This window comes from Aquila chrysaetos, chromosome 17, assembly GCF_900496995.4.
Source record: "Aquila chrysaetos chrysaetos chromosome 17, bAquChr1.4, whole genome shotgun sequence".
Lineage (NCBI taxonomy): Eukaryota > Metazoa > Chordata > Aves > Accipitriformes > Accipitridae > Aquila > Aquila chrysaetos.
In genome coordinates this window covers 14,361,165-14,388,597 of record NC_044020.1, presented here as the reverse complement: position 1 = coordinate 14,388,597, position 27,433 = coordinate 14,361,165, and the positions used below count along the sequence as shown (strand labels likewise).

The 27,433-nt window shown below is 45.3% G+C and overlaps 2 protein-coding genes across 6 annotated transcripts; both read right to left on the bottom strand.

The window, feature by feature from the left end:
• Positions 1-680: 680 nt before the first annotated feature.
• USP18 (ubiquitin specific peptidase 18) lies at positions 681-16,511 on the bottom strand. 4 transcript variants are annotated; one of them, XM_030040330.2, is made up of 11 exons: positions 16,056-16,511; positions 12,961-13,156; positions 11,781-11,877; positions 8,602-8,747; positions 6,229-6,308; positions 5,262-5,408; positions 4,334-4,429; positions 3,146-3,316; positions 2,064-2,195; positions 1,550-1,599; positions 681-1,016 (listed from the first exon to the last, which is right to left on the bottom strand). In XM_030040330.2, the coding sequence occupies exons 2-11, from the start codon at positions 13,127-13,129 to the stop codon at positions 968-970; spliced, it is 1,137 nt and encodes a 378-aa protein (XP_029896190.1). In that variant the 5' UTR covers positions 13,130-13,156; positions 16,056-16,511; the 3' UTR covers positions 681-967. The 4 variants fall into 4 exon arrangements, with proteins under 4 accessions (XP_029896190.1, XP_029896192.1, XP_040985616.1 ...); XM_030040332.2 differs by having other exon boundaries at positions 15,940-16,223; XM_041129682.1 differs by lacking the exon at positions 16,056-16,511 and adding an exon at positions 15,940-16,015 and having other exon boundaries at positions 12,961-13,137.
• A 3,369-nt stretch (positions 16,512-19,880) lies between these two features.
• LOC115352590 (tubulin alpha-4 chain) lies at positions 19,881-27,376 on the bottom strand. Of its 2 annotated transcripts, none has more exons than XM_030041009.2 (5): positions 27,255-27,376; positions 23,084-23,306; positions 22,243-22,391; positions 21,007-21,687; positions 19,881-20,194 (listed from the first exon to the last, which is right to left on the bottom strand). In XM_030041009.2, the coding sequence occupies exons 1-5, from the start codon at positions 27,255-27,257 to the stop codon at positions 19,907-19,909; spliced, it is 1,344 nt and encodes a 447-aa protein (XP_029896869.1). In that variant the 5' UTR covers positions 27,258-27,376; the 3' UTR covers positions 19,881-19,906. The 2 variants fall into 2 exon arrangements, with proteins under 2 accessions (XP_029896869.1, XP_029896868.1); XM_030041008.2 differs by lacking the exon at positions 27,255-27,376 and adding an exon at positions 26,709-26,862.
• Between the last annotated feature and the right edge of the window lie 57 nt (positions 27,377-27,433).

The following is a 27,433-nucleotide window of genomic DNA, read 5'->3' as shown; positions in this document are numbered from 1 at the left end:
CATTATCCTACTCTGATTTGATTGGTAATAAATTAAATTAATTTTTCCCAAAGTTGAATCTGTTTTGCCCATTACAGTAATTGGTGAATGATCTCTCCCTGTCCTTATCTCAACATTGTACTCTCTCTCCCCCTGTCCAGCTGAGGAGGGGGAGTGTTAGAGCGGCTTGGGTGGGCTCCCGCCAGCGTCAACCCACCACATCTATACAGGAAAGAAAATGCATATAAATGCCTGATAAGCATGCAAAACCAATAATCATCTGCATAAATATACACAAACTCACCTTGTAAATCAGAACTACTACAATAGCTCCTGTTTAAAAACACTTCTTTATGTTGACACCAACTTTCAAACACATCTCAACCCCTGCAGTGATTAATTTTCAGGAAGGCTTTAAGGAGAAAACATCACTGGTGCATGTACCATAAGGGTTCTGGTCCTTGTTCCAGCTGTTTCACAAGACTTTTGGGGTCCCCTGCCCAGCTTGCCAGCATCTAACATGGTGCTAAAAGGGCAGAGTAAGTCTCAAGCTCTTACAGTCTTACTGGCTAGGTATGGCTATCACAGCTCTTCAGCCATACCAGGTGCCTCGCTGGAACATCATGCAGGCTTTCAGGCCAAATGCTTCCCCTGTACTGGAATCTAGGCATCAGCATTAAAGAAACTGGTAAGTCAGCAGAGACAAGGACTAACTTTACTACGTTTTAAGAGGAAATTAGTATACAGAATCACATAAATACCAAAAATATATGAATATATGAAAGAAAAAGTTTCTAGGTGCAGATCCTTTTTGTAGCTGAGTCTCTCCTGAACTTTTTTCATAAATAAATGTGAAGGCAGAGGTCGCTGACTGAGTGCAGAACGTCTTTCTTGTGGAACATTTGTACACATCCACGCTGGCACAGAGGTGCTGAGCTCCATGGACAGTGCAGAGCTTCCCGAGACATTCTGATACTCCTGGATAAGGCTACTGAGGATGTTTTTTCATGTAAATCAAGAGATAGGCCGTTTCTCCCCTGTGGAAGCAAAGAAAAAGCAAACCAAAATGTATGTTTGAAGATCTAGCTTGCAAGTAACCTCCCAGGTTTGCTCCTGCTCAGCTTTTTGAGGTTTAGGTCAACTGAACTGGCCCTCTCCAGTGTTTCTGAGGCAGCACACAAAGCTGACTCCCTGGCAGCACTATAGCTTATAGGAGGGATTACCTCCCTCCATAGCTCATTTTCTTATGATGCATCAAAACAAAAAGCATGGAGGAATCCTGACAGACGTATCTAACTTCAGTCAGGATATAGGGTCCAAGTGGCAATCATAAGTAACAAGACCACTCCTGCAGCCCCCTTGGAGGCTACTCAGTAATCCTGCAGGTATACTGGTATAGTCATATACAGTCGCATCAAAGTAACCAGAACACAGCAATGACTCTTCCACTCTCCTGCACCCCCAGTACATCCCAGGCAATATGCAGTTCAAACCATTTGTCTTCTCTCTCTTTGCTACCCTCATTCCAAACCCCAGAGCAGCATTAGGTAAAACTGATGTGTTTGCTTACCAGTGGAGGTTGGAATGTCCATAGGTGCATTTAACATCATCCCACGATACCTAGAGAAGAAAAACACACAAGAAAAGGCTGGTAAAAACTCTTAAGAGATGGACATATTGTGATACCAGCACAGCAATTCTCCTAAGAGTGGTAGAAGTGGTACTTGCAGGAACTAAACACCTTTTAATAAATCAGTTTATTACTTTTACCCTTGAGGAAAAACAGTTCCTTTGCCTCTTCTGAATACATACATTAAACGGATCTAGAGTACATGAAGTAGGGTATAGAGTGAATGGCTGCTTCTGCAAATTGCAAACCAGAACTTGAGGCCTTGTTTGGTACAGAACCTAGAGCCGCTTTGCCCTGAGCTCAGAGTATGCTGTAGCAGAGGAATGAGGTGCACAAAGCTCTGCAGCTTCAGTTTTCTTTCCTGGTTCTCTTTCATCAGCAGTCAGTCAGACTGAATGAGATTCTGGAGGAGTGTCCAGGAAGCTACAAAAGAAATGTGGATTTGTCTCCTCACCTGGCAAACCTCAGAATCGTTGAAGCAATACCATTTACATTCTGTGAGACTTCGAATATAGGCACAGTAGTGTCCACAACTAGTTGATCCTGAATGAGCAACAACAGCAAAAAGCTCATACTTCCAGGCAGCCTGTGAAGAGCCACAAAGAGTAACTTTCAGTGCAGCAATTCTCATTTGCCATTGGCTGAACAGAAGCAGCAGCCAGGACAGCAAGAATGTGCGTTTCATAAGGAAAGAGGAGAAAGATTAGATTGGCCTTGAGGATCCTGCCTTTTTCGCTCTTACCCTCAGAGTTTTGCCTGCCAGCTATGGGCTAGCAGCCTCCCTGGAGATCACAGGAATGTGAAAAAGGCAGTAAGACAGCAAAGGGGCAGCAAAGGGGTTACACTGCAGCCAACACTGCACCAGTGAGGTTTTGCTGTTGCCACACTTTCCCTTGTTATTTCTCAGTAAGGGGAACAGATCCACAGTGTGGCAGATCACTCTCAGCTGCTTGGCAAAGCTGTTGTCCCCCTGCTAACCTCAACTCTGGCAAACAACACTGCATGGGAAACTGCCAAGAATGGAGTTCCTCTGTCTTGGACTGGTGACCTCTGCAAAGCAGTAGGTATCCTGCTCACTGAGGCCATCTTGCCCTGGAGACTGAACCACAGGACAGAAGTTGCCTCTAAGACACTGTTTACAATGTCTGGATTTGGTCACCCAAAGGAACTGTGTTTTCATCTTTTCTTTAGTATATTTAGAAACGGAAGGAAAAAGTTATGCTAAACACTCTCAGAAAAAAAAGGGTTGGGGTTTTTTTTGGTAAAGCCTGGTTTTTGTCCTTATGGCAGAAAGCTCCAGTTATAGTGCATTTGGTGATTTAATCTGAGCACAGAAAGTTGAATAATTCCTGAACCAGTTAAAACCATGGGATGTGAGACAACACCAGGCACAGATAAAGCCTGAGACATACATTTTTAAGACAGGTGCTTTGAACTGAGGCAAGTACTGGTGTGATCTCTTAAGTTTTTATGAGACTTGAGCAAAGGGGAGAAGAGAATCTGCCCTTTTTAAACAGGGCATTAGGAGTATCTCACCTTTTCATTGTCATCTGCTTGGCACTGATTTTCTGTCAAGACTGCATTGAAATCAAGGTCTTGTGGGAAAGGCAGATAGTGGCTAAGCTTGTGAATGTCCGCTGATTTTTCGAAGCAGAAGCGCTTTAGGTGTATGGTCAGAGTCTGCGGCAGATGGACTAGCTTCATGCTCTGTAAAGCAATAAATACTGCAATTGAAAACTAAGGAACAAACCCTGGGGAGGTGGGGTGGAAACAGCCATTGCCACCCCATGAATGTAGCATGGAGAACAGTCAGTGCTACAGTGAATGATTGCAAATTCCACCAGACAGCAGATGCCAAACCTTTTTATCTCATCTGCACACGAGACACATACATGTAACAGAGCTGTGATAACCAAGTTTCTGAACTTCAGCATGATCAGCACCCAGCCTTGGGTGTCTCAAGGGCTGCTTTGTTTCTCATCTGCTTTCCTAACCCTAGGTTGGTAGCACTAGGTAGGTGAGGAAAGGCAAGCCTATTTCCTGGTGACATGTGGCCACTAGACCGCTGTGAAGGATGCCAAGCTGACAGCTCATTTCTTTCAGCACTGCCTTAGTTGATATTACTGCTGCTGCTATGATTCCCACCAAGACAAATGGATGCATTGTGGCCTCGGAGGTGGCCCGATGGTGAAAAAGTTGTGGGAAGTCCCCTCCAAGCCTTCAGCTGAGGCAGTCTCCTTCACACACCTCTCTCTTCAATGCACTTGTCTCTCCATGAAACAGCTAATTCATTGGCTGGCAGACACCAATACTGTAAAAAAATGGGGAGTCCAGTGGAGAGCAGGGAAGAAACGGAATCACCCTACAGTATCCTACTCTTATGTATATGCACACGTCCAGTAAAATATTCTTGTCTACCCCTGGAACTACGCAGCAATGTAAAGCGCCACAGTGGAAACTCAGCATAAACCAACAGAAGCTTTTCTGCTGGTACAGAAATGCTACATCCCTTGGTGACTTACATTAAAACCCATGAAAGCATTCTTTTGTTGCTACAGCTACATCTACAGTAGGGAAGATTCCTACAGGAAAGATGTTGACATTGCTGTGCTGACAAATCTTTGAGCTGTTGATCTCCTCTTAAACTGATATGGCTGAGTCCTTTCCCCACCCTTTCCAGTCCTAAAGGGAGTAAGAGACATGGGGAAATAATTCTCCGATTACCTGCAGAAAAGGTGTTTTCCTTCCACACTGTTCACAGAAACACATGTTGTGGTCAGTCAGCTCTTCTGGATGGAAAAAGCATTGCAGACAGTCCTCCTAAGAAGACAGAGGGTATTTCTTTCAACTGAATTCCTTCAGGCTGGATTTCTGTTTCTACTTTGTTTCACAGGGTACAAGCAAACAGCAAAGCTAGAGAAGGCATGTTTTATTCAAAGGACAAAATATTGCCTAGCAGCCTAGAAAAAGGTACCCCATTTTTCCTACCTGCTGCTGTGATTACATTAGTTGAAAAAAAATAGAGTACCACATTTTCCACAAAAAAGGTGTTGATGCATAAATGTCTTTTATACCTACTTCAAAGCCTTAGAGGTTTTGAAAGAGGTTCCTTTAGGACAAAACAGTATAAAGTGGTCAGAGAATAAGTAAGGTCCAATGGTCCCCTGTCACCCGAAAAATCTGCTTTCTATTCCTGGCAGCACCTACATAGCCACCATCATTTCTGTACCTGGATATCAAACAGCAGTACTGATTTAACAGTAAAAGAACACTGCACTGGGCAAATGTAGTGTGTCTGGCCAGGGATTACAAGTTATCTACAGCACCTCACTGTTGTATCTAAGATCTCACAGGTACACATCACTGTGTAGTATGAGTTTGAGTCTTACAGAGTATTTAGTCAACATTTCTTTTAGAAAGGCGATTCAAGGACTTTATTTTCCATTCCCCAAATCAAAAATTTTTTTGAGAAGTTTAGAACCCCTCAAAACAAAGAAGAAATGTGAATGAGAAAAGATCACCTCAAAGTCCCAGACACCCTGCAGAGATTCTAGATGAGTCCCAGGAGACACCAGTGCTGCAAGGAGAAGCCTCCCACAGTGAACAGAGGGGAATCTTCTTCCTAAGGAAACAGTGCTGCCACCGAACTTACCAGAGTCTTCAGCACGTGAGAACTGGAATCCAACACTGGCAGTGGAAGGGTTAACATGCTGCTGTTCCTCTTTGATTCAGAAGAGCATTTCTGACAGGCCAGGTGCTCCTGTACACAGATAGTGTACAAATCATTCAGCTCTTCAACCTGGAGGGGTAAAAAAAGGCCAAAAAAAGGTTTATGAAGAACACAGCTGAGGTATTTCCCTCTGTGGGTGGGAAAGCCCACGTGGACACGTTACTTCATGCAATGTTACTGCTTTAAGGCTTGAACCCAGATCTGACATTGACTTATGTGGACAGGGCACCTCCCACCATTTAAAGGAGAACAACTCCTTCCCCTCATTCCCTAGCAGATGGGAAAGACATAGCCTATAACAAGACCAGGCAGTTAAATGTCTGCTTTGATGCAGAATTTTACTGTTTTGTTTGGACCAGCAATAGGAGCCTTTCTTCAGTACAAATAAAACTATGACAGTGGGTTGAGGATGAGTCACTTTTCTCTTACCTTACACAGCTCCCCTGGGAGAAACTGTCATATACATAACATACTAACAGTGACTAATCATAATGAAATGCACATTCAAAGAACGGAGGAGCTGTGCCAAGACACACCAATAAATGCTTACAGAAATTTGGGAAAAAAAGAAATGCAAGATAACTAAATTCAGTGTTGCAAAAAGATCAATCTTTTTGTTATTAATCAGCTTTCCCATTAGAACAGAGACCCTGGCATGCCCTAAGAATAAGATAAACAAAAGTTAACTGTGATTCAAAATGTTGAAGCCTATGAAACCAAGATTCCCTCTCCCATTTGAAAGATGTGAGGAAAGATCCAAATAGGGTATAGTTTTAAGAATTTCATTTAGGACAATCGTCAATGAACAGGATTCTTCTTCAAGAAACAGAGTAAACCACACATGACAAGGGCCAAAGGACCTGGTGTTCATTTCAGTGACCATCCTTACCAGCTGTGGCTTTTTCATCTGCCTCTTTATCAAGTTCCAGAGAGTCAGAAAGAGCTGGGCAGCATCATGCTGCACAAACACTGGACAAACAGAAAACACAACCTCAATCAGTATTATGAACAGCACCAAGCACAGACAGCAAAGGGACTTTATTGTCTCCCATTAGATCCAGCCTCTTGTTCCCTTGCCGCTCCCTGCCAGGAACAGAGCTTAGACTGGAGACAAGCTGCAATGTCTCTGTGTGACCTGAGCAGGCAGTGGGAAAAGATGGGAGGGCTTGAGTGCCCCATTGTACAACCCAGTGCAAAAGCCATGTCCTTGTCACCGGATGCAGGGCCAAGAGTATACTAAATACCTACGGGATGATAGGGCTCAGATGTCTCATTGAGTTAAGGGTTGCATTTATTTGAGTCCTTATTAGAAACAATACAAGGAAGATTCTGTTCTCTTTTTCATCTTTGTTGCTGCACAGACTTGTCTCCCCCATCCCCTCACTAAGGCTATAACACTATTGAGTCCTGAGATAAAAATGACAGGGAGGTCTATCCATACGTCTCATACACAGAATGGTATAAACCCCTTGACCCCTACCCAGGGAAAAAGCACACAGCTTCAGCACAGGAAGCCAAGGATGATGCAATAACATTACGCTTTGGCTTTCCACTCCAGCTAAACTGGGACATTAAAAAACCTAAGATGGTGGGATACAGCTCAATGCACAGCTTGCTTAGAATGGCTCAGCAGAGAATTGCTTCAAGATTGAATTTGAATTTTTCTGGAGAAAAGGAGGCTGAGGGGAGACCTTATCACTCTCCACAACTACCTGAAGGGGGGTTGTAGTGAGGTGGGTGCTAGTCTCTTCTGTCAGGTGGCTGGTAATAGGATGAGACGAAATGGCCTCAAGTTGCGGCAAGGGAGATTTAGGTTGGATATTAGGAAAAATTTCCTTACTGAGAGGGTTGTCAGACATTGGAATAGGCTGCCCAGGGAAGTGGTTGAGTCACCATCCCTGGAGGTATTCAAAAAGCGTGTAGACAAGGTACTCCAGAATATGGTTTAATGGGCATGGATGATGGTTGGACTTGATGATCTTGGAGGTCTTTTCCAACCTAAATGATTCTATGATTCAATTTGGGGGGGGAGGGGCGGCAGGGAGAATCCACATCCTTGACTATGAAGAACTGATGCTTTCAGCCTGTGATGAACTCCAGACTTAGGAACTGGGCAAAAACTACACATAGTTTAGCAAAATCTTGATATTTCTGGACTACCTCTATGTTTGATTATATGTGAAACAAATTTTGTGGAATAATCCAACAACCTGAGGTGGAAGTGTTTTCAACTTCCCTGCAAGTCTGCAGGTACTGACTTCAGCTGGGTTCTAGTAAGATTACAGACATCCCTGACTAAATGAAGCTCAGAAAATATACCTTTCCTTATGTATAATAGCACATCTGTAATCCAGGTAAAGCACCAATCGCTGGGATACAGGACTTCATGAACCACACCTGAATTTTAAAGCAGAAAGGCAAGGTGGGAAGCTGCCAAGCTTTACAAACTCTCTTTGAACATCTCTCTTTATTTGGAAGAGAGAAGGCAGAATGCAGAGCCATTAAGTCTCAGGGGGAAAAATAATGCAAACAGAAATATTCGGGTTATCTCATGTTGCTCCTTAATATAGGTCTGGGCTGGCTACCATCTGTCCCATTCAGTGCTGTCCTGTTTTGGCTTTTATATGATAAAGATAAGAGCATTTGGATATACCATGTGTATTTGTACACATAAACAGACCCTCAGCATCCCATTGTCACCGGGAACTCGTGCATTTAACAATCTCTCTCCTTTGGGACCCTTCCCGGGGTGGGGGGGAGGTTAAGCCAGCAAATTCTTCTCTTTGCCCTTATAACAAGGAACAGGAAGGATATAGTTTCTATCCTTGGGGATCTGGGTGAACTCAGTATCTTTTCCACATGATCCTTTCCTTCTAATAAGAAACAGCAGCTGTTTCACTATTATCATGTCAGTATAGCAAGACAAATCAAGCTATAAGCTGTCTTCCCTTTGCCCTGCACAGCCCTTGCCCTCTGGCCAGTATCAGCAGCTGAGTCTTCTAGCAGTCTGATAGTGTTCCCACCCTTTGGACATCAGTAAGGATATCCAGCAGGGGCTTTTTTCCTCTCTCTTCACAAGTAAAACACAGCATCTCACTCACAACTGGGAGGCAGCTATAAAGAGCGCTACATCATCATGTACCTAACTCCTCACATTTCTGAATCTCTAAATGAGATGTCAGAGTCTGCACTGCTTGTTAGTGCTTGATAATTAACATCCTTGGTCTGCAGATAGAGGTGGGGATGACGCGGCGCTGCTTACATTTCACTCTGTATACTGAAAGACAGCAAGCAAGGGCTGTGGGAGAAACAGCTTTCTGCTTGCCGCACTGCATCTCCTCCAACAGCAGGAGCATTTGGTATGGGACATTCCTCCTCTTCTCTGCAGCATGTGGTGGCACTGTGATCCTATTAAGAGAAGGAGCAACACGAATGGTAATCAAGCAGTACAATGGAGAAATATTAGACGTCACACCTGAAGGAGCAGAGGTGGATAGCACAGATAGCAACCCAAGAGGAAGCAGAATGGACAAGTTTTCAGCAAAAGAAGGAAAAAAGGGGAAGCAGACACCTGCACTAGCTCATCCCACAGAGCAGGCTGACAGTTTTAAAGTAAAAGGCCACAATTTTAACTTGGCCTGTGTGCTGGTTTTGGCTGGGATAGAGTTAATTTTCTTCATAGTAGCTAGTATGGGGCTATGTTTTGGATTTGTGCTGAAAACAGTGTTGATAATGGAGAGGTGTTTTACTTACTGCTGAGCAGTGCTTACACAGAGTCAAGGCCTTTTCTGCTTCTCACCCCACCCCACCAGGGAGTAGGCTGGGGGTACACAAGAATTTGGGAGGGGACACAGCTGGGACAGCTGACCCCAGCTGACCCAAGGGATTGTATTCAGTTTGTGTGGCAAGGTCTTGGTAGCAGGGGGGCTACAGGGGCGGCTTCTGTGAGAAGCTGCTAGAAGCTTCCCCTCTGTCTGACAGAGCCAAAGCCAGCCGGCTCCAAGATGGACCCGCTGCTGGCCAAGGCCAGGCCCAAGCCCATCAGTGACAGTAGTAGTGCCTCTGTGATAACAGATTTAAGAAGGGGGGGGGGGGGGGAAGTTGCTGCGGCACAGAAACTGCAGCTGGAAAGAGGAGCGAGAACATGTAAGACAGGCAACCCTGCAGACTCCCAGGTCAGTGAAGAAGGAGGGGGAGGAGGTGCTCCAGGCGCCAGAGCAGAGATTCCCCTGCAGCCTGTGGGGAAGACCATGGTGAGGCAGGCTGTCCCCCTGCAGCCCAGGGAGGTCCACGGGGGAGCAGATGTCCACCTGCAGCCCGGGGAGGACCCCACGCCAGAGCAGGTGGGTACCTGAAGGAGGCTGTGACCCTGTGGGAAGCGCACGCTGGAGCAAGGTCCTGGCAGGACCTGCGGATTTGTGGAGATAGGAGCCCACAGAGCAGGTTTTCTGGCAGGACTTGTGACCCCACAGGGGACCCACGCTGGAGTAGTGTGCTCCTGAGGGACTGCATGCCATGGAAGGGACCCACGCTGGAGCAGTTCATGAAGAACTGCAGCCCGTGGGAAGGACCCACATTGGAGAAGTTCGTGGAGGACTGTCTCCTGTGGGAGGGACCCCACGGTGGAGCAGAGGAAGAGTGTGAGGAGTCCTGCCCTTGAGGAGGAAGGAGCGGCAGAGACAATGTGTGATGAACTGACCATAACCCCCATTCCCTGTCCTCCTGTGCCACTGGGGAGCCTAGGTAGAGAATTCGTGAGTGAAGCTGTGCCCAGGAAGAAGGGAGGGGTGGGGGGAAGGTGTTTTAAGATTTGGTTTTATTTCTCATTACTCTACTCTGGTTTGATTGGCAATAAATTAAGTTAATTTTCCCTAAGTCGAGTCTGTTTTGCCCATGACAGTAACTGATTGAGTGATCTCTCCCTGTCCGTATCTTGACCCACAAGCCTTTTGTTATATTTTCTCTCCCCTGTCCAGCTGCGGAGGGGAGTGATAGAGTGGCTCTGATGGGCACCTGACATCCAGCCAGGGTCAACCCACCACAGGGATATTCCAGGCCATATGATATCACGCTCACCATATAAAGCTGGGGGAAGAAGGAGGAAGGGGGGGACGTTTGGAGTTATGGCATTTGTCTTCCCAAGTCACCGTTACACATGATGGAGCCCTGCTTTGCTGGAGATGACTGAACACCTGCCTGCCCATGGGAAGTGGGGAATGAATTCCTTGTTTTGCTTTGCTTGTGTGCGCAGCTTTTGCTTTACCTATTAAACTGTCTTTATCTCGGCCCATAAGTTTTCTCACTTTTACCCTTCTGATTCTCTCCCCCATCCCACTGTGAGGGAGGTGAGTGAGGGGCTGTGTGATGTTTAGTTGCAGGCTGGGATTAAACCATGACAACCTGTTCCTCAATAAGGGGCAAACCGAGCAGGACCTGAAGGGCTTTCTGGGCTCTAGAAACAACATTAGTTACAGCTAGTTTCAGAGCTATTCTTGCCTCCCACCTGTTTATGCCTTCATTCTCAACATACCCTCAAAATTTCATGGGCATATATATCGTAATGCTTGTATTTCAACTATATGCCAACTGGAAAGCTCTTTATCCTCCCTAAATTTATTGCAGTCCACAGGTTTTTCTAAGTCTTTCTTCAAATAACAATGGTAACCTACTGTCCACATTATTTAGCTTTGCCCATTTATGACACTTCTCATCTCTGCATGTCTGTAACTTGTCTTCTTCCCCCTCTGCACACTGGTAAGTGTGTAAGAAATTTGGAGAAAGGAGGACTGAATAGGAATGATCCACTTACATGGTTAAAGCTGCAGTGAACTGAATAAACTGAAAACAAATCAAACCAGTTATTAGCGCAGTTGGTAGGAAGGTAGAAGTCCAAATCCTCCTCACGAACAAGTAGAGACCACAGTCAAGCAAAACAAAATAACACTGTGTATTTGCTATCTGCAACAACACTTACTCTTCTCTATCAGGTGTTAGCCAGGGCAATCAGGGGCCAGAAGCTATGAATCACAATATGTTTAAGTTTACATGCTTAAAGTTACAAAATTCATAGTGGATACGGTTAGACACAACACGTCCTTTAGTTATAACAGCCTATGAGTATACCTGGAATAAAATCATATCCTGTTATGGAAAAGAAAGATACAAGTCATAAAGACTCAGTTCAAGACTGCAGCTTACTGGTGTGCAAATGGCACATGAATCACAGATGGCTAACAAGTCAGAACACTACAACTTCTACCTTTGCAGGCCCTAGTCTGTATTTGACAGACACAACAAGGCAGAGACCTTGCTGAGTGAGCTGAAGGCACTTTGCTAGCACCTTGATGATCCAAGCCTTCAAATGTACATCCCGTATAAAAAAAGGAAAGGACACCACAGACCAACAATGGAAGTATCTCAGATAGTTCAAACAGGTGGTACCTTCGAAGTATCCCTGTGAAGTGTATATTCATGAGGAACACTTGGAGCAGAGAGTTCAGACAGCAACTCAGTCCAACGTTGTACAGTCCAATAGCTTCTGTAGGCAGAGAAAAAGAGGAAGTGAGGCCTGGAGATAGGTACAAAGAAAGAAAGTTAAAATTATTTGAAAGTGGCAAACTCCTCTTGCACATATTCAGCCATTCACTGTGTAGGCCCAGCATCTTGGTCAGACCTGAGAGTGTTCAATCTATCCTTATGTTGCTCAAGCAGATAATGTTTATTTTTGTTTGGCAACTGACAGGAAAAATCCAAGTAAGCCTGGATTATGATACTCAGATGTCTCCCAGTTCCTCTATTTTTAGTCCTCTCATAGCACACCTAAACATAAAATTAAAAAAAAACAGAAGTCAAAGGCTGCCTGTATGAGGATTTTTATTCAGCCTTTTACACAGCCATGACTAATAACAAAACGAAGAGCTACATGTGGGACCACATACTAGTTGTCCATCACACAGGCTTCAAGTTTCCCCTTCAGCCTACCTCTGGTATTCTTTGTCTCAGTTTCAAAGAAAGGAACTAGCCTGAGAGAAGTGGAAAAAGCAAGTCACAGCTGTTCACACTGCATCTAAAAAGATGACATATTCTGTGCCCCAAAGCAGTATAAGTAACCATGGTCAGAAATTAGAAGGTTTTCTTCTGAAGTCATCACTGTAGGAAGAGAGGACATGGAACGGAAACTCAGAACAACCCTGAAATGCATACAGTTGGTGGTAAGGGTGGGCTATAGCTGGGATAGAACAGTATGTACACCTGAAATACTGATGACAGCTTTTGAGAGGCCAATCTAGTGATGCAGCAGAATAACTAGGGCCTAGTCCATGGTTTAGCAAATCTAGAGGCAATGCTGGTTGTATTTAGAAAGAGACAGGATCAGCATCTAGACCTTTTCAGCTGCAGTGGTCAATTTGAGGACTTAAAATGGGAAAAAGCTCCGAGATCACCATGTAATCCCTTCCCGAAAACCCAAAGCGGTTACTTGGCAGGGCAAAATGAGAATCATATGTATGTTCCTCAGGGAAGAGGTAAAGAATAGGAGAAAATGAAGCCTAAGGACAGAGAATGGAACAGCAGGTATAGAAACAGAAAATATGAGAGTGAAGAATAGGCAAAACATTATTACCATTTTTTAAGTCTGCCACACCAAAGACTGATGTTAGCCTCTGGTCTTTGGCCTTTGGTTCTTCGTCTTCCTCTTTATTATTTTGTACTTCTGCTTCTGCCTTCATAGTCTCGCTTAGTGCCAGCTCTAGTTTCTTGCTTCTTTCTTGACGTCCACTCCTTTGTCCCATCAACAATATTGTACAAAGACAGATGGACTGCAGAAAGATACAGAAAGGTCAGAAAGAGGGGACACACCCAGAAACCCAAGATTTGTCTTTGATATTTTCATTATGAAAAAGCTGGAACGTCAATAAAATTAGTAAGATTACTGTGACGGCATTTGGTGTATTTGAATTAACATGGGTATTGTAGGTTGCAGGTTATTGGCAAAGTAACAGACATGGAGCTTGACGGCAATTGCACATCCTGTCTTCCTTTTGTGGCTAAAAGAACCTTCGATTCCACAGAAACAGCTCCACCTAGCCAGGGAACTCCAGATATCCCTGTTCAAGAAAATCTGGTAAATAATATGATTAAAATTGTCCAAATCACAGATGTTGCAAAACTCCTCTGTTCAGTAAAAGTAATGCTTTATCACCCAAAATATCCCAAGTATTCAAAAGGGCAAACTTCACCTTCTCTAGCCTTTTGAGCTGATAAGCATTTGTTTGTTTTCTGTACTGGGCTCTCTGCATTGCTTTTAAGTGCCTTAGTCACAGCTCTACTGTGGCACTTTGGACTGTAATTTTTAAAGGCATTTAGGCACCTAAAGATCAGTTTCTTTTTATGCTCCTTCAAGTGATCACAGTCAAAGTAACTGCCTAAGCAAGAGAACCATTATAATGCCTTGATTTTCAAGGGAGTATTGAACAGACCATTACTCTGACAGTCTTTTATGACTCAGCTACTGGCTCTTTAAATAAAAGTTGAAAAAAAAAAAAAGAAAAATCACTAAATGAAAGCAAAGTAAAAATACACAAGCAAATGTAACAAATGTTTAAAACTAATTACACAAAAATGAAACTTTTTAAAAGCCCACCTCCAACAGGGAGGCAGAATCAGAAAAAAAGGATATGCTTAGGGAAGCATTCACCGGGGGGTGGCCGGGACACGGACATGCAAAACACATGCTCAAAAATTATTATTTTACAAATATTAAACAGCACATAAAATTAACCTAAGACTAGATGCTGAAAGAATGAATAAAAGCTACCAAGAAAGGGAAATAAGCAAAAAAAGCCTGGCTCTGCCTTTCACAAAAAGAAAATCTTTGTTTTAAAAGCACGCTATTTCTATTTTTCAGGTTAACTGTGCCTAATAATGTTAAATATCAAAGTTTCTGAAGATTCAGGCAGGGAAACTAGAAATACTTTTTTTTTTTTCCCACTAATTATTACCTTAAACCTTGATTTTTCCCAACTGTACTTTTGATTCTTTACTTTTGAAGATTACTTTTGAACTCTAAGTGTCATACACTCAGATTCACTAAATATTGTCAAATTTGCTGAGGAGTTTTATTTGGGGGGAAAAAAAAAAAATTAAGTCAGACGTTCAAAGATAGACTCAAGAATATTGCTTTTTATATCCAAACCCAGTTATTAGAACAGCTGTGCAGGAAAAGAAAAATTGGATTTGATTTCTTCCTCAGCAAAACAGAGTCTGAACTCACACTGCCTCTTCCCCTAGAAATGATTTAACGAGGCATTCAGGTTTCCAAAAGCCCAGCTGGAGCCGGTGCCCACCTTTGCTTGTACTGTGAGAGCCACTGGGTTTAGTCAGTGTAATATCAGCCAGAAGGTAAGTAATGCTCACAGCCAGTGGGGATGCCGAAGGAGACAGAAAGGAGGGGGAGAGGCAGAGCAGAAGTAGCTAAATAATAGCTAGGGATGTACCAGGGATGAGGTGAACTTGCAAGATGCAGCTTTTGGCAGGAGAGGTAGGATTAAGGCTGGAACGAAAGAGCAAGTTCACGGCTAAAAGGTTTTGGGTGACTTGAGAAATAGGTAGAAAGCTACTAGGGCAGGAAGGTGCAGTGGGATACAGAGATGGGAGGATTTGGGTCTCTGGTTCAGTGAAACTCTCCCCCAGGCGCCCAGACACTACTAGCAGGAACCCCAGTGCAGGAGCAGGGACAAGAACACAAATTCCCAACCCTTGCACAAAACTGCCTCATTTTGGCTACCAGAAATACAGCACTCCTAAGACTTGCACTTGACCTTCCTTTCCCTGCATAAATGTATAAAAAAAACTGGTGAGCGAGCATAGGAATTGAGGAGCAGGCTCCCCGCTTGCCCCCGATTCCTCCTCTCTTACTGGAGAAGCAGGGTCGCTTCTCGGTTTCCTTTGCAGATCAGGCGTAGGACTCGGTACTGCTCCATCAACGCACGTGGCTTGGCCGAGCCAAGCGACCACGCGAGCGCTAGGCAGAGAAAAGGCAGCGGCGATACCGTCCTCATACCCTCCACCCCGTAACCATCGGGCCCTCTCACTCGCCCTCCCTCAGCCAGCCCAGCATCCCCCCTTTCACTCGGGCCTGCTCCACAGCCTGTCTGCCCTCCCGAGACACCAGCCTCTCACGGCAAACCCCCAATGGTCCCTTCACGCCCCTGTACCACAGTCCCCGAAGCCTGGGGAGGGCCGCCACCTCTGTCCCTTGTCGCCCCTTCCCCGCCATCATCGCTCCTTTCCCCTCACGGGTATCGTGGGGAGCAAGCGGCCAGGGGAATGGTGCCGGGGCGCGAGGTGGGCTGCGCGGCAGCGGCCCTGGGGAGGAGATGGCCGCCCTGAGGCGCTCCCCGAAGGGCTGCCGCAGGGACTGGAGCCCTTCACCGCCACTCTTCTCTCGGACGTGACTGAAATGAGACTTCCCGCTTTGCTGTCAAACTACGTGTTTGTTCGTCTCCCTTTCTAACCTCTCCTTTTTTTTTTTTTTTTTTCCTCCGGGTGCACCGTGGCTCCGGCTCATCCCATCTGACAAACCAGCAAAAAGGTTTCTTACCAACTCCCGCAGGACCAGGAACGCTTCGAGCCTCGGCGGTCCCTCACGTTCGCCCCGCACCTGCTGACGGCCCCGCGGGGGTCCGGAACACCACGCCTCCCCGCACCGCAGCTCACCGGCGGCGCGGAGGAGCACCTCAGCCTGGCGGGCCGGACCAGCCCACCAGCCCCTGCGACCCGGGAGGGCCGCCGGCAGCGAGCGGGGGGAAGCGGAGGGCAGCGGGGAAGCGGCTGCCGCGGCGGTGCTGCCGGGCGGAGCGGGGCTGCCTCGCCGTTTTCCTCGCCGGCTGCGTCAGAGGGCAGCAGCGCCCACTTTTCCGCCTAGCTTTCGTTTCCCGCTCGGGCAGCGCCGGGACAGAAAGTGAAACTCGGCCCCGCCGCGGCCCGCCGCCAGGGGCAGCCGCGCCGCCTCAGGCCTGCCCGGCACCTCGCGGCAGCGCGGCCCGGCCGGGTGGAAGAAGGGCCGCCGAGCTGCCGTAGCCCCTTCGCCTCAGGGGCTGCCCGCTCGTCTCGGGGGGCCGCAGGCCCGGGATGAACTGCGCTGACACCCGGCTGAGACAGCCGGTGCCCGCGGGGAGGCAGCGGCCCTGCTCTGCCACCTCCCTGCCCCGCTCTGCCGCCTCGGCCCGGTTCAGGCCGGTTGCTTCTGGGCAGAGGCAAGGGTGGGCTTTAAAGGGAGGGGTGAGAAATTGAACTCTGCAGCAAAACACCCCTCTTCTGTGGCAGAGGCAGTACCTTGGCGGGGTTCGTTCTGCCCGGGCTTCGCGTGGTCGCTCGTTACCTCTCAAAAGGAGACACATCTTCGGCCTGGCGTTTGTTGGGTTTAGCCACAAAAGCAACAGGAAAGCCGAACTCTTGTCAAGACCTACAGTAGCCTATCCAGAAGCAAGAAACAGCTCATTTAAAATAAGCCCAAATAAGTAACTCGCTTAGAAACTTAACCCATGCGGCAAATTGAAAGGGTCGGCGGTTTCCTGTCTGATGGTGGGCCGCAGCGTGCAGCGGGATATATGAATGGCTGCATGCCAGTAAATGAATATTGCAGCACCAACCTGAACTGTGAGATTTCAGGCCTCAATGAGTCACCTACGTCCAGACAAGCAGAAGTGCTTGGGTGGCCGCTTCTCCAGTGCATATGTTGGGTTTCCAGGCTTTCCCCTTCATCTTGTTCCTGGGCGTCTGCAGGAGGAACAGAGAGGCACAGCACCCCGTAAAGGAGCTTTGCTCCACTTGAGGAGGTGGGAGGGTTAAAGGTGAGTGATGCTGCTTCGCAGAGCTCTGCTGACTGGGGAAACGGTATGGATGACGTAGGGAGTCCTACTATGCATGTGAAATAGATTGAGTCTCTGGGACCCCAGAATGGAGTAGTCCGCTGTGTGATTTGGCAGGGCACACCTGCCTACCCTTTATGGAGGAACTCCACCTGGGTCAGAGACACCACGTCCTTTCCTTGCAGCTGCCGCCAGGGGGTCCCCAGGGACAAATTCAAACCCTAAACCCTTCCCCTCTTTGCCTGTAGGATTGGTTTAGCAGGACAGGAGGGCTTAGTGAGGGGAAAGGCATTGCCCCCTTCCATGGTCTGTGCAGAGATCCTGATGGCTTCCGTCTCCCTTTCTTTGCTCCCTAGAAGCTCACTGATGTCTTTGGGGCACCCCTTTGCCCCTCAGAAAAGCCCATTCTGTGAGCTGCTGACAAACTGCATTCACATGTGCTATGCAGAAGCCTTCAGCTGTTGTCTCACTAAGTTACTAAATTCAAGGAATGTTACAGAAAAAACAGGTGTGGGGAGGAAAACCACAGCTTAACATAGCCCTGACTTGCAGGCTCCTTCCTGCATTATACAGGCATTTGTGGTTACAGAAGGAATTTAGGAGTTGAATGTGGAAGTCCTTTATAATATTTCTGCAGCAAAGATGTTCTAGAAGGCATTAAGTGACGTAAGTGTTCTTACTATTAACATACTGTTTGTTCCTGTTACACCTTGAACTACAGACCCAGCCCTTTGGGGGAGTGGCTAGAAGACTTAATGTCTTCAAAGCAGGATGAATGCAATTCTGATAATGATAAGGGATGTGCACTGCCTCCCCTTTGTCACGTAACACAGATCACTTTGGGTGCACCTTCTGGGGGAAGGGTTATGCTAACATGGATTTATTGTGGAGAGAGGCTAAACTGTCCGCAGTTCTTCTGTTAGCACAGGTGAGGACAGCATGTGCTCCCAGCCCTGTGTCAGGTACCTCTGTGCAGCCCCCACTCTGCTTCACTGAACCACGGGAAGGAGACAGCACATAGGAGGCTTTCAGAGGGGTTGTCTGGAGCCCATCAGAGCTGTCATTGTTGCAGTCCCCACAGAAGACATTCCAGTCGCATAGCCTCTGGGCAGGTTATGGAGAACCTGCTGATACAACCCGGCTCTGTTGGAGGCAGCACAGCTGCCTGGCACTCAGAGCTCTTCAGCCAAGGCAGTAGTGGCAGTGAAAATCTTCCTGAATTGTCACATAGATGGGTATGAATATCTGCAGGGGCTTGTTATCAGAAGGGTGCAAATGACTCAGCATTTTTGCTGTGACTCTGGTAGAGCCTCTTGCCAATTGTTTAAATTTAGTGATGTTCCCTTTCTATTGCTAACTTGTGTGGCATCTGCCTCATAGAAGGGAGGAAGAGAGAGAGAAGAACTGCTAAGCCATAAGTTGCCTAGAGACAGTTAAACCACCTGAGCAAAGTGCAAACCGACACTGGAGATTAAACAGGAACTAGTTCTGTGGAAGCTAGTGAAGCATGTGCAGCTGAAGTGGCTTTTGGTAATGACACCTGTGAGAGCCTGGATGCTCGATTAAGAGGAGCATATGTCTTATTTAAGAATATTTTAAGCTTCACCTGTGGAAGTCAGTCGTGACACCCCACTTCCAAAACAGGTAACAGACAGAAGTTTGAGCCCAGAAAGTGTGCTCGGATGAAGGGATGGCTAAAACTGAAAGATTCAGTGTTTGGGTCTCCAAATACACTGCCTGCTGGGCATTGTGGTGTAGTGTCACTTTGACAAAAGCTGCTAGCTCCTGATAAATGCCACAGCACTTCTAAAGTAATCTCCAAACCATCCCAAAGAGTGCATTGACTACTGTGAGAGCAGGGATCCTGATTCCTAAGTGTCCTTGCAAATGAAATAAACCATAACATTGATGATCAGGATGAGATTTAAAAAGCTTCCAGGAAGTTAGGAACACGACGCCCAGTGTTTTAGAATGCAAAAAGGTGCTGGTTTTGGCTGGGATAGAGTTAATTTTCTTCACAGAAGCTATTATGGGGTTATGTTTTGGATTTGTGCTGAAAACAGTGTTGATAACACAGGGATGTTTTCATTATTGCTGAGCAGTGCTTACACAGAGTCAAGGCCTTTTCTGCTTCTCACCCAACCAGTGAGGAGGCTGGGGGGGCACAAGGAGTTGGGAGAGGACACAGCCGGGACAGCTGACCCCAACTGACCCAAGGGATATCCCAGACCATAGGACGTCATGCTCAGCATATAAAGCTGGGGGAAGAAGAAGGAAGGGGGGGATGTTCAGAGTGATGGCGTTTGCCTTCCCAAGTCACTGTTAGGCGTGATGGAGCCCTGCTTTCCTGGTGATGGCTGAACACCTGCCTGCCCATGGGAAGTGGGGAATGAATTCCTTGTTTTGCTTTGCTTGTATGCGCAGCTTTTGCTTTACCTATTAAACTGTCTTTATCTCAACCATAAGTTTTCTCACTTTTACCCTTCTGATCCTCTCCCCCATCCCACTGTGAGGGAGGTGAGTGAGGGGCTGAGTGATGTTTAGTTGCAGGCTGGGGTTAAACCATGACAAGGTGTCTCTATATGACCCCTCCTATTTTTCTGTATATTACATACAAAAAAGGTGATCTAATGGTAGACACATGCAATACAGTGATACAGAGACAATTCTGTGTATTGAACAATGTGTATTTTAAAATTACTCCCCATCGTTTTCTTCTTCAAATGAGTCAGTTCCCACTTCTTCATAGTCTTTCTCCAAGGCAGCCAGATCCTCTCGTGCCTCTGCGAATTCTCCCTCCTCCATGCCTTCACCCACATACCAGTGCACAAAAGCTCTCTTGGCATACATCAGATCAAACTTGTGGTCGAGCCTTGCCCAAGCCTCTGCAATGGCTGTGGTGTTGCTCAGCATGCAGACTGCTCGCTGAACTTGGGCTAGGTCTCCACCAGGAACTACTGTAGGAGGCTGATAGTTGATGCCAACCTGGAAACAGGAATATGAGAGAAGGTTGTAAAAAGGCAAGAACAGAAAGCAGTAAGAGCTGAAAAAATGTGAGTAAAGTTACAGATACTGGGGTAGAGTGGTGCCACTATAAAAACTACCAGATGGCAAATGCCATAAAAAATAATGTCATAAACAGTATGATACATGGTCACTTTAATGTCTATATTAGTCTTCTGTTTAATGTACACCGGCAACTTCGTAGATTTCTTAACAGCTACTGAACACTGAACATACACTTTCACCAAGATACTCTATAGAAACTAATACAGAAAGTTGCTTCCCAGTTAAAAGTTTTCACTCTTAAACCAGCTATTTGTATGACAAAAGTTTTTCCACTGCTAATGTCTGTATTATTGCTGAAATTATGTTTCCCAACACTGCTATGTAGCCAGTGGGAAGAGGCTGTATTAATACTTCTGTGTGAGAGGGTTAACCAACAGATTCCCTAATATCAGCATTTCCTTTATTGATTGTATAATTTTTGGTATTTCCTTAATTTTAGATGTTGCTTCAGAGGGAACACTCACTGGCTTTTCCAAAATTCAGGTCTGAAATGAATACCTCTTTAAATTTTAACTCATATACCCTTCAGATTTCCACTTACGTAAATATTTAGGACCCTTTGTCAATGGGTAGTCCAAAGGAGAAAGGGCACATTTTATACAAACGCATCTGTCGTAAGTTCCTTCTTCTCACACGTGGAAAATATACAAGATCTAAAACACTAAATACAAGTTTTCTGCTAGATTGAACTTGCCCTTTAAAGAGAAGTTCATGGCAGCTGTACTCACCTTGAAGCCTGTTGGACACCAGTCGACAAACTGGATGGTTCTCTTGGTCTTGATGGCAGCAATTGCTACGTTGACATCTTTGGGAACTACGTCACCACGATAGAGCATGCAGCAGGCCATGTATTTCCCATGTCTTGGGTCACACTTCACCATCTGGCTGTTGGGCTCAAAGCAGGAGCTGGTGATTTCACCCACCGAGAGCTGCTCGTGATATGCTCTGTCAGAGGAGATGATGGGGGCGTAGGTCACCAAGGGGAAATGGATGCGCGGGTAGGGCACCAGGTTTGTCTGGAACTCCGTCAGATCCACGTTGAGGGCACCATCAAAGCGCAGCGAGGCGGTGATGGAGGAGACAATCTGGCTGATAAGGCGATTGAGGTTAGTGTAAGTGGGGCGCTCAATGTCCAGGTTTCGGCGGCAGATGTCATAGATGGCTTCGTTATCCACCATGAAGGCGCAGTCCGAGTGCTCCAGGGTGGTGTGTGTGGTCAGGATAGAATTGTAGGGCTCCACCACAGCGGTGGAGACCTGAGGAGCTGGGTAGATGGCAAACTCCAATTTGGACTTCTTTCCATAATCCACAGAGAGGCGTTCCATCAGTAAGGAGGTAAAGCCAGAGCCGGTACCCCCACCAAAGCTGTGGAAGATCAGGAATCCTTGCAGCCCAGAACAGGCATCAGTCTAGAAAGCAAAAGAGAAAGAATAGGGGCTGAAGAATGAAAAGACTTCATCTACTACATGAGCTTATTCTGAGCTGAAGGAGAGAGCAATCGTCAGAAATATACAGCATATATTTCATGTTGGGTTTTCTCGAGAAAGGGCTGGTGATAATCCTGTCCTTTGCTTTTCTCACTGGCTCAATTTATGGCGTAAAAATCAGACTCTTATCTGTGGAGCTTCTCTCTCTGAACGTCATACATCTTTTAGTTATTCTAGCTGAAACCAGCAGTGTAGAACTGTCTAATCCATCCTTCTATATCAGTAGTGGTGCTCTAGGGCTGTGCTAATAATGAAGAATTACATATTCAGAACCACTTTTTAAGAATATCTGGAGGTACGCAGCTGGGAAGTGAACTACTGGGCTTCTCTCTCTTGGACTAGTAATGATACCTCTGTATGTCTTGTAATCTCTTTTCTGAACCATTGGTATCATTTGTAGTTACAAGCTACCTGTTCTGCACTTCTTTCTTCTGCAGAATTCAAACTGCTGTTTCAAAACTACTGGGACTTACTTACCAGCTTACGGACACGATCAAGCACCATATCAATGCTTTCTTTGCCAATGGTGTAGTGGCCACGAGCATAGTTGTTAGCTGCGTCTTCCTTTCCAGTGATCAGCTGTTCTGGATGAAAAAGTTCCCGGAAGGTACCAGCCCGCACTTCATCTGAACAAGAAAGAGAAATTGTAAAAAGCTGCATGTCTGTGCTCCAGTGCCAACAAGTTCTGGTTGTTGTTGGCATTGATGCAAGCTTTCAGTCATGGGAGGTCATGACCCCTAAAACCAGATGCTGATGGAGAAGGGAACTGTCTTCTAAGAATTTTTTCATTGTTGCATTCTGCTGATTTATGGTGTGACTTGTATCCAACCACAGAAGTTGTTATCTTCTCATGAACTTTTCAGTTGTACAGCCTGTACCCACAAGAGGACAAGTCACCAGAGAAAAAGTGTGAAGAAAATCAGGTTCCCCCAGGTGCCCCAATTTTTAGAAATCCTTCGTTTCCCCGAGGGAAACTGTCAGGCTCCCACTTTGAATCCAAACTGGAGAAAAGCAGAATTCAAATGACAAAAATGTCACGATAAACAAAACCAAAAGTTCAATGTTTGTGCAAAGAGAAGTCATACAAGCCATGTGTACTAGCTATTAAACTGCTGGGGATCCTGCTGTTCCTATGTTTATAACACCTATGACAGAATCTGGCATTCTGTGTCAAAAGAAAATTAATTTCATGCTATCTAGTTATAGACCAAGATACAAAGGGTGTGCTGCGTTGTACCAGTGGAGACTGGTGGCACACCATGGTGATATTAGGAAGAGTAAGCTCCTCTCCATTTTCCACATTTATTTCTATACTGACCTACTACAGTTGGTTCCAAGTCCACCATTACAGCCCGTGGCACGTGTTTCCCAGTGACTGTTTCGTTGAAAAATGTAGTAAAAGAGTCATCATAGTTGAGTTGATCATGCAGATCCTTGAAGGTGCCGTCTGGCTGAATGCCGTGCTCCAGGCAGAAGAGTTCCCAGCATGCATTTCCTATCTGAACTCCAGCCTGGCCAACATGGATAGATATGCACTCACGCTAAGGGGAGAGAGCAGAGACAGGGTCAGAAAAAAACAGTGCACATTAGGCCTCCTTATTCCTAGTGGTTACTTTTTCCCATTGTATTGCTTTTCCAAAAACAATGGTGACTTGTTGCTGTCAGCATTTCATTTGGTTGTTGAACCCCATGACTGCAATAAGACTGTACATTATATACACACCAGATACTGGGACAGTTCTTTAAAAAATTGAGATCTGTGTGCTGTAATATATGGATACATGAAAACAGGCAGGGAAAAAAAATTATTTCAGTGACACAAACCCCACCTTTCCTCTTACGGATTGGTCCTGCTGAGGAGCACATCACAGTTTAGTTTATTTTTACTCCTGGCTGGAACCTGACACAGCCATGTGGTATCCTTCAACCTTATGTAACCCAAGACAGGTGATGTCTTTTGATCCTTTTACCCTCTGATAGCAGGCTAGAGTGGAAACTTGGAAGAACTGCTTTAAGTAATATTCACCTCAGGAAATTATTTCAGGTTCTCTCAGTTGTAATAAATGTTCCTTCAAGCTCCTGAGCAGCTATTAATTTTACATTGCAGGTCCATTGCTTATTCAGGCAGTGCAATATAGCATGTTTATTTGCATAATTTTGAGCATAGTTTCTGTGTTAGCCAGGAACTTTAATGAAAAGAAAACAACGTATGTAACACCAGGCTAAAATAGACAGGTGCCAATTGCTCCAAAATCCTTTACACTTAAGAGTACATGAGTATGAAGGACCTGGTGCTGGATTTCATAAGTTCAGAAACAGAATTATAAAGCAGATGCTTTTGAGTTAGTCCAGATGATTACGACACCAAGTGTAGTGAAAGGCAGTTTTTTAAGGAGAGAGTGGTTTCAGACACGTGGAGTTTTTCAGTTTCAGTTTCTCCTTTGGAGCAATGTAATTAAAGCCTTCTGAGTTCCATCTTTGTGATCTCAATGGCCCTGTCTATACTAGGGAGTAAGAAAGGGTCAGGTCATAGTACTGAACACTGACCTGTGATTGCCTGTGCTGATTGATAATTAGCACACTCTCTGGCACAGTTTTGACTTATGCCCGTTAATACTTTTCCAGACAATGCTTGGGCACCATCCAGAATACAACTCATTGTCAAGAATGGTTTCCAGTGAGCAGCTCGCTGACCACTGCCTAGCTTTGGAGAGGGAAAGAGAATTCAGATGTCTAAATATGAAGTAGGCCTTGCTTCAAGGCGAGAGAATGGTCCTCTCTCTTTTGTATTTTGTAATATTGCATTTAGAGATAACAAATTACTTAATATCAGATTTGGCCAGTTAACTTTTTTTTTTTTAAATTCTGTAACTGCTTACCCTGCAAACTCATCCTGTGACTTGAAGCTGAAATGCATCTTCCCCAAAAACTGAATCCTCAAGCAGAATGTGTGACCAGCATCATATCTGGAGCAGTGTTTTCTTCACAATTTGACATATATTTATGTTTTAGAAACATAACTAAAGATATTTTTTCAGAAGCAACTGGAATTTCAGAAGCCGCCACTGCCCCAGTTAGTCATCCTCAGAAGTTCAAATGAATATGGAAAGTCAATTTAAATATTTCATTCAATGAAATATATTATTTCTATTCAGTACTCATTTGTAAGTTGCTGACTCTGCAAATGCATATGCAGCAGTGTGTAACATGCTCTCAAGTGTATTTGCACAACCCTGTTTTTCTCAACTGAGTTGTGCAAAAGTATCTGAGTTATTTGAGTGATGATGAGGCTTCATAGGTTGGTATGTTGCAAGGGAGTTGCAATCTGGAGGATTACTTAGGAGACACGGAAGGCATATTTGGGCTTAGAGATTCAATTAATGCTGATTTTGCACAGGAAAGGCTCCTGCTTTTCTTTTAAATCCCAAGGTGAATCTGAGGCTGGCAGCAAGAAAAAAAAAGTTTTTTTCCTTTTAAAGATGACAGTGAGGCCAGGTGACTTTTTAAAAGATTATCTTTTACAGCAAAACTACAATTACAAATCAAGCAATACTTGAAACCTAAAAAGCTGCTTTGCTCTGTTCCTCAGATCAGTAGAGGAATTGGTCTGTTTTTTCACACACAGAACAAGTGAGTGTTGCCTTAGAAAGTTAATATTGTAAAGCTTAGTATAGGACTACAGCTGAAGACTGCAGAACAAGTTCCTTTCCTTTCAGACTGAGCTTTCAGCTGTGCTCGTTTGAAGCAGTATCTCAACCCTGTCTTTTGAGCCAGGCCTCTTGCTGTGCTCCTGCCTTCAACTCCCATCTTCTACCCCAGCAGTAATTTGGAAATGTTCTGACAAGGAGCGAAGACAGTAACAAAGAGGTTTCTAATTTTGCATAGTAAACAGCTTTAAAATAGATATCAGACTTTTAGTAGGGAAGAGAGTGGGCCTTCTTCAGAGTCACAGGCAGAGTAAACTGATCTCTACATGATATTTAAATTTGGAGCCTACTCCAAACTCATGTTTCACATCCCATCACTAATGTACCAGGACCTGTCTTAGAAATTGTGGACCTGATTTTTTACCTACCAAGAGACAGTAGAAAGGGCCAGGTCCTTTGTGAGACTAAACCTGGGACAGCTTTGACTCTATTAAAAAAACAGAATACTATCTGGCTTAAGTATTTACTGTACAAAGGCAGACTTTAGTCTTCCAGCTATTCCCAAAACATACTCACTACCCTAGGTCTGCCTTAAGGCATGGGGAGCCTGTGGAAGTGTGCATCTTGCCTGTGAAATGAGCGCTCTCACTTTGGACCTGTAGCTGTACTGGCAGAAAATAACATAGTTCTCTGCACCAAAATAAGACTCAGTGCTAGACAGAAATTGGGATACAAGGTTAAATGGATTTTCCACATTCTAGGAGGTTTTGAGACATTTCTACAAATTTATAATGAGCCCCTAAATGTTAAAAATTAAGGGCCTTTTTTACTTACTTAAACTCATACACATATAAAAACATTCATGCACTCCAGAAACACACAGGTATACACTGTATAGCTAGGAACAGTACAGCCACTGGGGCTAAATTAATTTAAAACAGGCATGATGGTAAGTAACTTTTTTGTTTTATTTCTAAAAAAAATTAGCTAATATGAAAATGAACCTGTGTTGAGAAAATGTCACAACAGAAAGTACTAAAAAGCTAAGACTCCAGATCTAATTTATCTTATAATTCCACTAATTAGAGACGCTCTGAGGAAAACTTTGGTTCACCATGCCTTACAGCTCCAGTGAGATTCCCTGACACTCCTTTCCCATCCTTGTACATGGTAATCAGTGCGCGAGATCAGGGTTTTGTGGCACAAACCACCGATAACAACGGCAGATCCCCGTGCCTTCCCTCACCCGTGGTCCTCCCGGTCCCCGTATGACCGGTGTTCCCACATCCCCCTTACCATAGTGTCTCCAGTGGTGTTTCCTTCCCTTTCGGATCAGGGGTGGCAGGTCTTTGCAGGAGCCCGGCTCTGGGCTGCAGGGTGGGAGGCAGCCTGGGCCCAGCACCCGGCACCTGCTGCTGCGCTTCAGTGTCACAGTGCGGCAGGGAATAGGTCACTGCCTCCGCAGTTCTGCCTGCTGCATCACTGCCTCCTGCCCTCCCCGCCACCACGAGTATGCAAATTCATCCAGACAGGCAGGGGTCAGGTATAGCCCAGATTTCAAATTTAGTCCCACCTGGTTTGGCGTGCTTATTAAATCTGAGTGTGGCCATGTAACACGCCGTAGACTGTACTTCCTCACACCTGAGCATTATACATATATATCACCTACAAGACATACACCATCTCAGTTCCCTGTTCTGCCAGTATGTACATGTGTAGACAAAAATCACTCCTAAATTCCAATACAGAAGACCAAGAAAAGGCATAAGAGAGCAAATAAATGGAAAAGAGAAGGATAGAAGAAAAAACAAAAATGGAGAACCAGAACATAAATATAATTACCATTCTGAGTGTCCTCTACCAGTGCTCTTAAATGCTGGCCTGACTTCTTTCTGTCCTTACTCCAGCTGCCTCTCCATTAATGTTTCAACTTACTTCTATTGCTTCTCTTTCAGTGTACAGTCATCTGGGCTGTCAGCAGTATGGGACGGCATTCAGTACAGACTCTAAGTCATCTGTCC

Excerpts from the sequence above, each read along its gene's own strand:
- USP18 (XM_030040330.2), bottom strand. The coding sequence starts at position 13,129 with ATGGGACAAAGGAGTGGACGTCAAGAAAGAAGCAAGAAACTAGAGCTG. Across the intron at positions 1,600-2,063 it reads ACGATTCTGAGGTTTGCCAG|GTATCGTGGGATGATGTTAA; the intron begins GTGAGGAGACAA and ends TTTCTTCTCTAG. Across the intron at positions 1,017-1,549 it reads GGACATTCCAACCTCCACTG|GGGAGAAACGGCCTATCTCT; the intron begins GTAAGCAAACAC and ends TTGCTTCCACAG.
- LOC115352590 (XM_030041009.2), bottom strand. Across the intron at positions 21,688-22,242 it reads TTGATCGTGTCCGTAAGCTG|ACTGATGCCTGTTCTGGGCT; the intron begins GTAAGTAAGTCC and ends TTTGCTTTCTAG. Across the intron at positions 20,195-21,006 it reads GGTGTCCAACAGGCTTCAAG|GTTGGCATCAACTATCAGCC; the intron begins GTGAGTACAGCT and ends TCCTGTTTCCAG.